The following is a 12147-nucleotide window of genomic DNA, read 5'->3' on the forward strand; positions in this document are numbered from 1 at the left end:
AATTTCGCACATAAAATAAATATTAATTTTTTAATTAGATAAATGACAAAGACACGGAAACAGAATAAATAAGTAAATTAAAAAGTTGAAAATAATTAATGAAAGATGCTCAACGAAAACAATGCACTTAATAAAAATGGATCCAAAAAGGTATATAATATAATAATTATAAGGAATGATTAAAAAATATCATCATGCGACATAAATTTAATAGAAATAATTATCTTGCATGAGCGTAACATGTAAGATTAAAGTAATGTATGAAAGATTGACGTGTGTAAGTTAAAAATTATATACTCCACATATATTTTTTCTACGTGTAGATTACTTCAATAATTGCTATAATATAATAAAATAAAGAAGTAAAAATAGCATATGTTAATAGCTAATATTAATAGCATATGGTATTTACGAAGATTAAGTATAATGTATTGTAACATATTTTATTTCGTGAGTTCATTCAATTTGTAATTAATCAATTTTTATGCTATTTAGAAATAAAAAGAAAGGAAAAAACCAGGAAAGGAAGTTACGTGATTAACAATTGTGATGAAAAAATTTGATACATTTAAGTGTAATTTCTATTCTTTCTTTCATTTGATCACATAAATGAAGAAAGAACCTGTCATTATCTACATTTATTTATTTTATTTGTATATAATTGGTTTATATTGCACTGAGTACTTTCTTGGTATTTGCTTCTCCATTGAAATTTGACTATTATAACATTCACAACTCAAAGAGAAAATAATAGATGTGATATCGTGCGAACAAAGTAGGTTCCGTAAGGGAATTTAAACACAAAAGGTTGGTATAGAGGGAAGAAGGTAGATGATATTAATGTTAAAACGAGAGAAGAATATACATACATTTTAGGACATATATAATCCCCAAAGAGTACAAGAGAAACCCTAGTTCTATTAATATTACATTAGTACAAAAGACGGTTCCATCTTAAAATATTTGTCAAATAAAGGTGAAAGAGAAATTGCGTAATTTTAATATAATTTTTTAGCATTTAAAAACCTTATTCTAATTTTAGTAATGTTTTTCATCTATAATACAAAATAATTTCTTTTTAAAAATTAGGTTAAACACAACTAAATTTTAATATTATTCTAGTATTTAAAGACAAAATAATGATCTATAAATTAAAAAATTCATAAAAATAAAAGAGGAATCAGGAAATTATTAATAATAATCTGATAAAGATATTATTCGTATAATTTGTTCATCATAATTGAAATCTGAGACGATAATTTTCAGAAGCACTATATATGTATATCATAATTCATATTAGATCAGTAATATTTTCCTATTAAAATAATTGAATCATAATTGCTTAAATTTAACAGAAAGTGCAAATATAAAGTAAAATGGATTTAAAATATCGTTAAAATTATATTTTATTAAAGATATATATGGATGTTTTCATTAGCATTATTACAGAATCAGCCAGAATAAATGCAATACAATAAAAATACATACAATAAAAATAATAAATATATTGAACTATAAATTAAAAAATAAAATTAATATGTAATAAGTAATTATTATTTATATAAATCATCCTACTTAATAAATTAGGATAATTTACTAATAATAAGTAAATTCACAAATATTGCATTCGAATCATTGCATTACAATACAAATTATTTACTGGTGTACTATAGTTAATGTTAAAATAAGTATGACATCTTGTGTGAAAAAATAATTGTGAAAATACAAATGAAAATGTTGGTAGATAGTAAAATTTAAAATAATTAATAAGAATTAATAAGAATAATTAATAAGTATTACTTTTTACATTACATCTCTAAATTACCTTCTCATTAAATCTCTAAATTACGCAAAAAAGAACACGATTCAAGAATGAGGATGCACATATATGTAAACATAAGTAAAGAATTAATTTTTACACATACTTGTATTCTTATATTAGCATAAACGAGAAGATCAAGAACTCTAGAACTGACATTCGCATGCAATTTTGAAGTGGTGTTGTAAAACCAATTCCGTGTTGAGGAGCTTATTTTCTACGGATATAGAACGGCTTGGAATAACTTTGCATAGTTTTCAAACACATTTCTTTCCTTCTAAAGTATGGATTTAACTCTCTCTTATTCTCGCTGTCATTCTCAAAATCATAAATTTCTGCTTGCTGTTCTATGGAAGGAACTTTGAGACATGATGTTTACGGTCTCGCCAAACTTAGGCAGCTCAGCCTCGAGAGTATATCTTGTAAAACAACAAGAACAGTAAAAGCAATAGATTTAATGCAAAAAATGTTTCGAATTGAATAATATCAGTAAAATTTTAACAGAAATCGAACAAAACTTTCTACAATCTGATGACAGATCAAAGCGATATTTAAATGTTTACGCAACGATAAATCTGCTCGATTTCTGCCGTCAATCTCTCTCTGTCATAATATTGTATGTACTCGGTAGATCTACTCGATTTCTATCACCGATATGCTTTCATGTTGTGTCTGCATGCTTGCTAGCAACGTAATGCGGATGCAATTCATGTCAATCTGTTGTATACTGATACCAAACTACTAGCATACTGTTATCGTATTACCTAGACATATCATAGATGATAAATAAATATAAGTATATAGAAATTAATCTGCTAATCCAAACTCTATGCATTTACTAATATCCAATCAATATAAAATTATTTAGTAGTATCTCCACTAATATTATCTTATATTTTAGTAATGCAAACTAACAATGAGTTTGATTGTATTAGTGCGCACTAGTGCATATTAAAGCAATACAAGAGTAAAAATGAAAATATTTCAAATTACAAAATACATGTTATATCAAACAATATGTAAGTTATATAAAGTGTATTGGAGGTTTTCGCGGTTTAACTCGTATCTTTATTTATATTAAACATACGTATATCTTTGTGACAATTACGTATATGACAGCATTAATGTGTATCAGTGCACTGAGTGCATCTAATCAAATTCGCTATAAATTACGCAATATTTCATCTTGTGATGATAAGATAAAAGTGTAGCATATATGCTTATCACATATGTATGATACAAAGATTCAGTTTTTAGTAATTGAATTAGATTACAAAAAATATAATAATATTTCAGCAAAAGAGGAAAGTCCCTTATTATTAGATAGACGCCTAATATGAGATAGCGGTGTTTATGCTAATAAACTAATAAACGATATCTATTGATTCCACTATGAATTTATTGCTCTTGGATTGAAAACTATTTAGAAAATTCATTATTAGATCATGCTTGTAGTCATTGTAAAACAAAATTTTAGAATTTGGATGTTTTCAAGTTTTATTGAGATGAGCATTTAAATCTTGTTTATTATTTAATAAATAAATATTTGGCAATAAATTCTTCATGTAATGATAGAGTAAGGTCATAATAGAAAAATACGGGATATGTTGAATTGTTTAATTATACAAGTTAAATTTGATAATCGTAAAACCATAAGGCGTGGAAATCATAATATGAAATACCCAGGATATTCCTAATATGTAAATAACCTTGCTCCTGTTGTAGTGAAAAATAAAAATAAATTGCTAAAGTATAAATATTATTGTATAATAATAAAAAAGACAATCGGAATGAACGTCGAGTACCTATATGTGCGATGTTTGATTCCAATTACTTGAAAACGAGTTCTGAGTATAATCTATCGTATCGTTCACGTTGGCTGTGTTTGTTTGTATTTTAGAAACATTAAATAAAGTTTTTTACAATAATTGCAATACTAATATATTTTGCGTTTTACTATCGATTTCTCAGGGCATCTTATATTAGGAGCATAATTTTTTATGATTTGCTCACTTTTTACATTTCTTTAATTAAAAAAAAAAATGGAATTTGAATTAAATTTTATGTAACGTTATCTTAAAGTTTATTAAATTCCCTTCAAAATGATCTATTATTTTTTAAAATTCTGCCTAACATTTATTTAAAATGAATTCGATATAATAGGGGTCTTCCCTCTTTATCTTTATTCTATAAAGTAATTAAGTTTCTATCTTGAAACTTTTATTTTCAAATACACAATATGCGCGTGTATGGAAATAAATTCTTCAATTTTGTTAGAGAATTTTTATTCAAAGAAAAGCTCGTCATCTTGAAAATAATCTTGTACGCGAACAATTTTTCTCAGCGTCGCGCGCAATCGGTCGCAAAACCCTGGAAAAATCCATGGATTTTGATCGCTATATGTGTGTTTGCACAGAGTACATAATACGCCGGTATACACAACGGGTATCCACAGTGCAACTGCATTTCCTTCCGTGTTCTCGTAAAGGAGATCCTCGAAGGATTCGCCGCCGCGGTTCCTCGCGGGGCTCCCATATTTCACGTTCAAAAAGCACGATGGGATTTGAGGCCGGCCAACGTATGCGCGCGATAAGTGTATATAGCGGCCGGATAGTCATATATAACGGGGGCGAGGCAGACGTTAGACTTAGGGGGATGAACGTGCCCGTTGCAGGCTACAAATCTACGGTGAGCCTGTGGCAACGCCGAAGCTCACGAATATCGTGTGCCACGCGCGTAATACCTGCGGGAAAGAGGCTTGGCTACATACGCGCGAGCAACCCCGCGCTCAGCATCCCTCCGCTCCGCTCACATCTCAGCGACACGTAACGTGCCGAGATCTGGGGGTGCCTGCGTACGCGCTATACTTAGGGATGATTTAATGCACCGTTGCGTCGCCGACGCATTACGCTGGCTGCTGTCGTTTCTGCGAAAACTTAATGAAAGTTTCGGCAGATAACTACGGGTCGCTGTTGAAAGCGGAATTCAGAATAAAGCCGCTAACAAAGCATAATACATTGTAACACGGGAATAAAGAGGATTTCGAACACTAAGCGGTTTTGAGTAACGATATCTTTTGTGAATTTTGATTGAAGAATTGCCATTTTTCGAATAAAGTTATGCTATATAAGGTATTCAGCAAAAAACCATTCAGAATTTATATGATAGTAGATAGTATATATCATATACTGAAGAGAGTAAAAAAGCTTAGTAAACATTGGTCGGAAGCTCAAGTTTCTGAGATATAAACAGTTTTCTATGGTATCATAACTGACTATTGGCTTCTACGTGTCGTATGCGACGTGAAGATTTACCTGTCTTTATAAACCGCGTTTCTGAATGTATTGATTCAATTTACATATATATTTCATAGTGAAAAATATAGCGGAATAAGAAAAATGAATTAAATATATTAAGTAGATAATATTATCTGTAATTATATGTATAATAATATAAATGGTATGAACGTATACTGATTGTGGCTACCAGAAAACATTCACTCTGATCTGACTTTACAAAAATAAATGTTGAGGGTTTCGCTATGTAGGAATAAAGCTCCTGAAAGGATTTTGTAAGATGACGAAATTCCTCAACGCGCAAGAAAGAACGGTATCTTGCTTGAAGTGGAAGCAATATAAGCACGTACAGTGTCAGTACAAAGAGGCTATTGGTAAAGCTAAGAGACGAAATTTTCAGAGAAGATCTTCGAAACGGCAAGACTCTGTCAGATCACCTCAAAATCAACGAATACGATGATAGAACGCATTCTGTATTTCCCGCGAGAGAATGTATATATATCTTCTAAGAAGAAAGCCATGAATCATTTTACGAATCGTATTTTAGATCCTAAAACAAGTAAACCAAATTCGTGAAAATTGTCGAAAAATGCAGAAAAAAAGTGTTCGCATGTTTAAATTAAAGTAGTGCACATAAATGATTTGCAAAAGACATTAAAAAAATATCTGCGATATTGATTATTTTTCTAGTACAAAAATATATCAATCAATTGTGGAATAAATTTATCAAACTAGTGAGAATGTAAATTAAAGGATATAAATTGAAAAATTAAAAAGTTTCATAATATTATAAAAATTAATGTATATAGTTAAAATAATATAAAGAAGCATCTGTTTTAAAATGTTTTTCTGTTCACAAAATTCCAAGCAATGAATTTTCAACTTGTTTAAACTTTAATCTATTGAAAACGTTCCGCAATTCATCTACATGTTGTAGATAATGAAAAGAAAACAAGCTATACACTTCTGTTTTCGCAAACTATTCCACTTCTTAAATTCAACGAGGTAGCCGTTTACATTTTTAAAAATTTCAGTATAAAAATCTGGAAGCCTATGTACACACTTACCAAAATAAAATGATACAAGATATACGAATATTTATAATTAACATAATTTATAATTCACAAAAATTTACATTATTGTTTTACTTATGTATGTACCTTATTATAATACAAATAAGATCTAAAATAATAGATATTAAATAAATTATATAGTATGCGTATACATTTACGCTTTAATTATTTATATCGCATTATATTTTACTTCCGTTATATTGTCCTTCTCTCTATTTGTACCTCATTAATACACAATGTAATTAAATATGGAAAGCGATCCATATTTAGGAATAAAAAAATACAAGTTTAAATGTTACAAAATAATTGTGTAATTTAATTAATTAATAATTAAATACTACTAAAGCTAATAAAGCAAGAATAGCTAATTAATGTAATAATTGTAACTTTTATTCTTTGTATCTTATATTGCAATCGGATTTTTAAGAACAAAGTCACTATATAACAAAGTTGCTGAGAGTATATAGAAAGATATAAAGATATGAGAAAAATTAAAGAACAAAAGTATGAACTTTTGATAAACTTTTAATAAACTTATATATAACAGAAATGTGACAATCGATTTATTTTATAATTATATCAAATTGCAAGATCATATTAATTATAAAAATATCGTCAAATATTTGACGTTTTTTACGTTAATGCTTTTTAACAGATTTGAGATAAAAAAAAGATTTTTTTTATCAAATAGAAGATACTTCTTGTAATCAAAAATAAAAAATAACATGAATATATTATTTTTCTTATTATTGTATTTTATTAATAATACTATCTTTTATTAATTTTTTTTATTAATAATACTATTTTTCAATACTATATAATTTATCTTAAAGAATGATTTTTATTTAGAATTTTTAAATAAGTACATAAAAGGATATATGAAAAATTGAGGATATTGATCGCATATTTTCAATTTATTTTTGTAATCTCAATTATTTTATTAAAAATTAAATGTATCAAAGATAATATCTTCTATCAATTTAAAATGTGCCCAATGACATGCTATTTACACATAGAAATTTCAAACATGTTTGTAAAACGACTTCATTGAAGCAAGGTATCGTTTGCTTTGCCAGAGTATTGATTTACCGTTGCACTTTGGCGTACATACGACGCGCGCACGTGCCTCGTAATCAGCAAATTATAACGTTCAACGTATGAACTGCACGTTATACATCATATAAGTAAAAAGTTTCTCGAGCAAATAGATAGAATATATTTTTATCAAATTACATATCAAATTTATATTTTCTCACAGCACTATATTAATATTATAATCTTAATATAATGTTGTTATTTACTTAATTAATCTACGTTATTGTTATTTGTAAATTGAATGTATTTTTGTATTATCATATGAGCACAATTATATATTATACATAACTAAATATCTGTGCTTTATTCTTAACAGAAAAATTAATTGACATATAATAAATAACGTGTATGTTATATTTATATATTTATACAGTATAAATGATATATAACAAAAATAATAAAATAATAAAATACTATGTGACGTAGTCGTAAAACATTTCTCGCTACTGTTTGTTATTTAACATTGTTTAGGATAATAAAATTGAAGAGAATAGGTGCAATAGTAATTGTAATAGAATTCGCATTAATCTGACAGATATAAAACATCTTTGAATAATTTTAGAATCATTAATTCATTTCTTTAATGATTCTTTAACACGTGTGAAGTCCATTCATCTTTAACCCTTAACTAGGGCAGTGAGAACATACTGCGTAACTAGAGCACACGGTTTTCATGAACCGATCTCCCTTCTCATGCTAAAGATAGCAAATATATTAAAAGTAAGTTCACTGTAGGATAAAGAGTTTCTGAAGAAACTCTTTAAGAGAAACAAATATTTCAAACAAGCAAACGGTTAAATCCATTGAATAAAAAACACAGTTATAGTGCTTTAGCTTCAAGATTCTCTTTGAAAAAGAGGGATTCTGCGGGTTCGTATCACTGGTTAAAGAGTAATTATTTGAAAAATAAAATAACTTTTTCTTCAGAGAATTTTCAAAGAAGAACTCAATTAAGAAAAAATTACTCTCTTCAGTACAAAATAAGATTGAATTATAATAATAAGAGAGAAAATATGTAAAGAAAGATCTGAATAAACTCTGTAAATTAGATATGGAAATTAAATATAAAAAAAACATGTATGAAATCGTACTCTTTTTTATCACGCAGATGATAAAAAAAGGAATAATTTTTACGAATCATCTGTCATAATTGTTCCCGCAAATTTATCAAATTTGTTGCACGGGACGCAATCCTGCGTGTATCTCAATCGCTTCTGTGCGGAATACACAAGGACTCGTGATATTCGCGTTGAACTTCTCGTTCTCACAAGCTACTTCACTCGTTGTAGAGCGGTCGAATCTCTCAAGTGGCACTTACTGTCGTCAAAGCCACGTGTCGCCCGTCAAATCTGGTGTGTAGTGCACAGCATATGTTTCAAAATGTAATAAAAATGTCCTCGATAAATATTTTCCACAGGCGGAAACGATTTTCGGAGCTGCATAGAGTGGCACGGACTTCACGTAAAAATATTTCGATAACACTGCTATCACAATGATCGCGTCGACGTTTTCGTCTGCGAGAAAATCTATTCTTTGGGATATTACTTAAATTCATCCAAGAATAAAATAAATATTTTGAAAAAATATAAATTTCTGTATATCAAAGTCAAAACTTCATTTTTCGGAGTTCGTTCAATATTTAATTAAAGAAAATAGAATTTATTAAAATTAAGATTTGAAAAAATATGATTTTGATCAATTCGTGATTTCTCATCAATTCAATTGGTCTCGTATAATTTGATCTCGTATACAATGGTTTACAATTAAGTACATTATTCGAATTGCTGTAAAAGAAGAAACTTACCGGCAAAAACCGCTGTGCTATTGTGTCGCGGATCGTAAGGACAGAGTCCTAAACCATCCATGTCGCTCTGTTTCACGTATGCTCCATCCTGAAATACAAATAAGAAGTTTTGAATTATAATATTTTTGCATATCATATATAATACCTAAATTTTTAACAATTTTTTAAACCAATTTTTTTCAAAAAGTTCAAACATAATTTGAGATCGTCAAGATAAATGAATCACTGTAGACATGAAGAGTATCACAACTGCAAAAAAAAAATGGAATTTAATGTCACGCTATTTCCCGGAAACATGAGACGCGAGGAACAGCTCGAAACTTCCTATCAGGAAATTGATTTTCCTTATGCAACATAGCTTCTTATGGAAATATTCATTCGCATTTATTCATCTGTAAATGTGCATTATATGCATCTAATGTGTATATAAGTAGGCAGTGGGTAAATATAGTATCAATATGTTAATGTAATAACTAATTCCAATCATAATTACTGTGCGCGTATTTTTTTAACTTATACATTAACAGATAATCGAAATATTACAATGTAATTTATCTCGTTGTATCAGCCAGACTTTTGACCGTTCGATGAAATGACAATCGATATGATAATAAAATAATTATATTCAATCAATTACGAGCGTGACCTATATGTTTCATCGAACAATGGCCATGCAATGATTACGATTCGTTGACAATTTTAATATTTTTTTCCCTTCTACTGGTATTTCTTAATTGTTACATTACGTGTGAGCTACGTAATGAAAAATTTAATTTCGATCAAATATAAACTCGCAACAGTCAATTTATAAATGTACTTGTTAATTTCAATATTTGTTTAAAGAAACGAATATTTAACAATAAAATTAACTATATATAACAAACTAATCAGATTTGTTATACAATAACAGTCACCCCTTAATTACTCACAGGACCGGAATTGACACTCTCTTCATTTATTATTACCGCAAGTGTAATATGTTGTTTAATATTATTTTCATACGTGTTCAATATTGATTTTATGACGAACTTTGTTCACAGAGTGAAAATATCGATATCGTGATTTACCGCGAATATAATAATATTTCTCTCTTTGATTGATGTATCAATTTATGTTTACCATATTCGTCGTACGCAATATATTTTGGATATCATCTTTCTGCTATGACAAATGTCGAAGCATTACGACGATGCGTCGTCCTTATTCAATCCTGCAAATAAATCCTAGTTACGTAACGATTCGGGAACTACGATTGTTTCCGATCTGGAGGTAGAGTAATAGTGATGGAGTAATAGAATTATTAACGTCGCCGTATCGATACAAAAAAGCCCGAAATCTCGTATTCGTCGTTCGTACTTGTCTCGCTGTACTGGCACTGTGATTGAGTTTGCTCGCGACCTACAGGTTTTACGAACGGTTCGTATTTAGAGCGAAATTTGTAGTACGATAAACTGACTCAATAGAAGATTGGAAAGCGAGTAGGACATGCCAGGGATCTACGCGTTGGTTGTTTGGCTTCTTTTATTTTGTTTGCTGTCTAATTTTTTCTTTTATAGAGTATGGAACAGAGATAAACATCGCATGTGTTTAATCATCGGAAAAATCTAAAATCATAAACTTTTCAGAAATAATTCTCAAAAACAATTTTTTATTAACATTTTGATAATTTTAAATTAATGATTGAACAAATTTATTAATTTTAAGTTTATCTGATAAAAAAAGTCACGATATATTTTATGTACGACTACTATATGTAAATTGTTATTATATAATAAAACAATTTCAAAATAGATTTAACACTGAAAGATAATCAAAAAAATTTATAAGCATATAATTTATTTAATCTCGTTTTTAAATAGTAATCAATTTCTTATCTAATAATTTTTTGCAGATTTAATAAATTCTGCTAAATTAATAAAAATCATTAATAGATTCTAACAAATAATTTTATATCTTAAGTAATGATATTGTATTATTACCTAAATAAAGCATTGTTCGTGATCGATTAAAATCTATTATCGAAGATAAATCAAGAAAGAGAAGAGCTAGTTATATAAATTTGCAGAAAAATTATTTGGAAGATTATGTTACTTATCTTTGAAGTAATTTTCTATTCTTCCCATGAAATTAGAACAGAAATATTTCTAATATATCGTATTTGCTAAACTACATCAGAATCGTTTTTCGTAAAAAGATATATAATGTTAGATTGAAAATTTTGCAATTGTTCGATAAAGGGCAGGTTCTGCATACGTTTCGCCTGAATGAATGCCTGTCATTGAACTGTAATGACATCGTTTCGAGTCGTTGTTCATTGTACTGTATTCGCCGTATTCGCCGTATTCGCAAACGCGTACAGACATTGAAAAAAAAATATCAGTAAATCCGCTTGGTGCAGCGTAAGACAATTAAAAAAGTTGCAAGCGAGACCACTGCGGCCGGCCACAATAATATACCGAATACGCGAACAGTGTCGCAACTCGTGCATGTATGCAACAATGCATGTAAAGAAATTGAAACGTGGCAGGGCTATTCGACACAAACGGCTATTCGATGCACTACAGCCCGCAGTTGGATATTCCGAGACGCTGGTTGAATCTCACGTACTTTCTAGGATCCTTTATATTTCTTTCGTTCGTTTCTTCTCGAATCCTTTCTTCTTTCTAGTCTCCTTCTTTTTCTTTCCGTTCTCCTTGCTTGCCACGTATCCTCGTTTCATCTATTCTCATCTACTGGCAAACCGTATCGTAACAAGGCCAAGAGAGAGATAAACAGAGCGCAATAACGACTATTTTCAAATCATATACTTTTTCTAGTTTATTTAATATCATTTAAAATTAATTTCTGCAATAGATTGGTTTCTTTATAATTCCATCAATATATACAATAAAAAATTAATTTAGACGATATTGTATTTATTCATATACCATTAAAACTTGACAATTTATTTATCAAATGTCTTCTCTATCAGACAAATAATTATTTGCAAATAGATAAAAAAGCAATAAACTAAGTTCCTACATCATAATCTTGCGTATGTGTGTGTGTGTGTGTGTGTGT

General features: G+C 28.9%; 1 protein-coding gene across 1 annotated transcript in view; it reads right to left on the bottom strand.

Moving 5' to 3' along the window:
• LOC108694506 (semaphorin-1A-like) overlaps positions 1 to 12147 on the bottom strand; it is a 223878-nt gene that overhangs the window by 12031 nt on the left and 199700 nt on the right. The window contains exon 6 of the mRNA XM_018204063.1: positions 9088 to 9175. Coding sequence (XP_018059552.1) covers positions 9088 to 9175 — 88 coding nt within the window. The remainder of the gene's footprint in view (positions 1 to 9087; positions 9176 to 12147) is intronic.

Source organism: Atta colombica, unplaced genomic scaffold, assembly GCF_001594045.1.
Source record: "Atta colombica isolate Treedump-2 unplaced genomic scaffold, Acol1.0 scaffold12, whole genome shotgun sequence".
Lineage (NCBI taxonomy): Eukaryota > Metazoa > Arthropoda > Insecta > Hymenoptera > Formicidae > Atta > Atta colombica.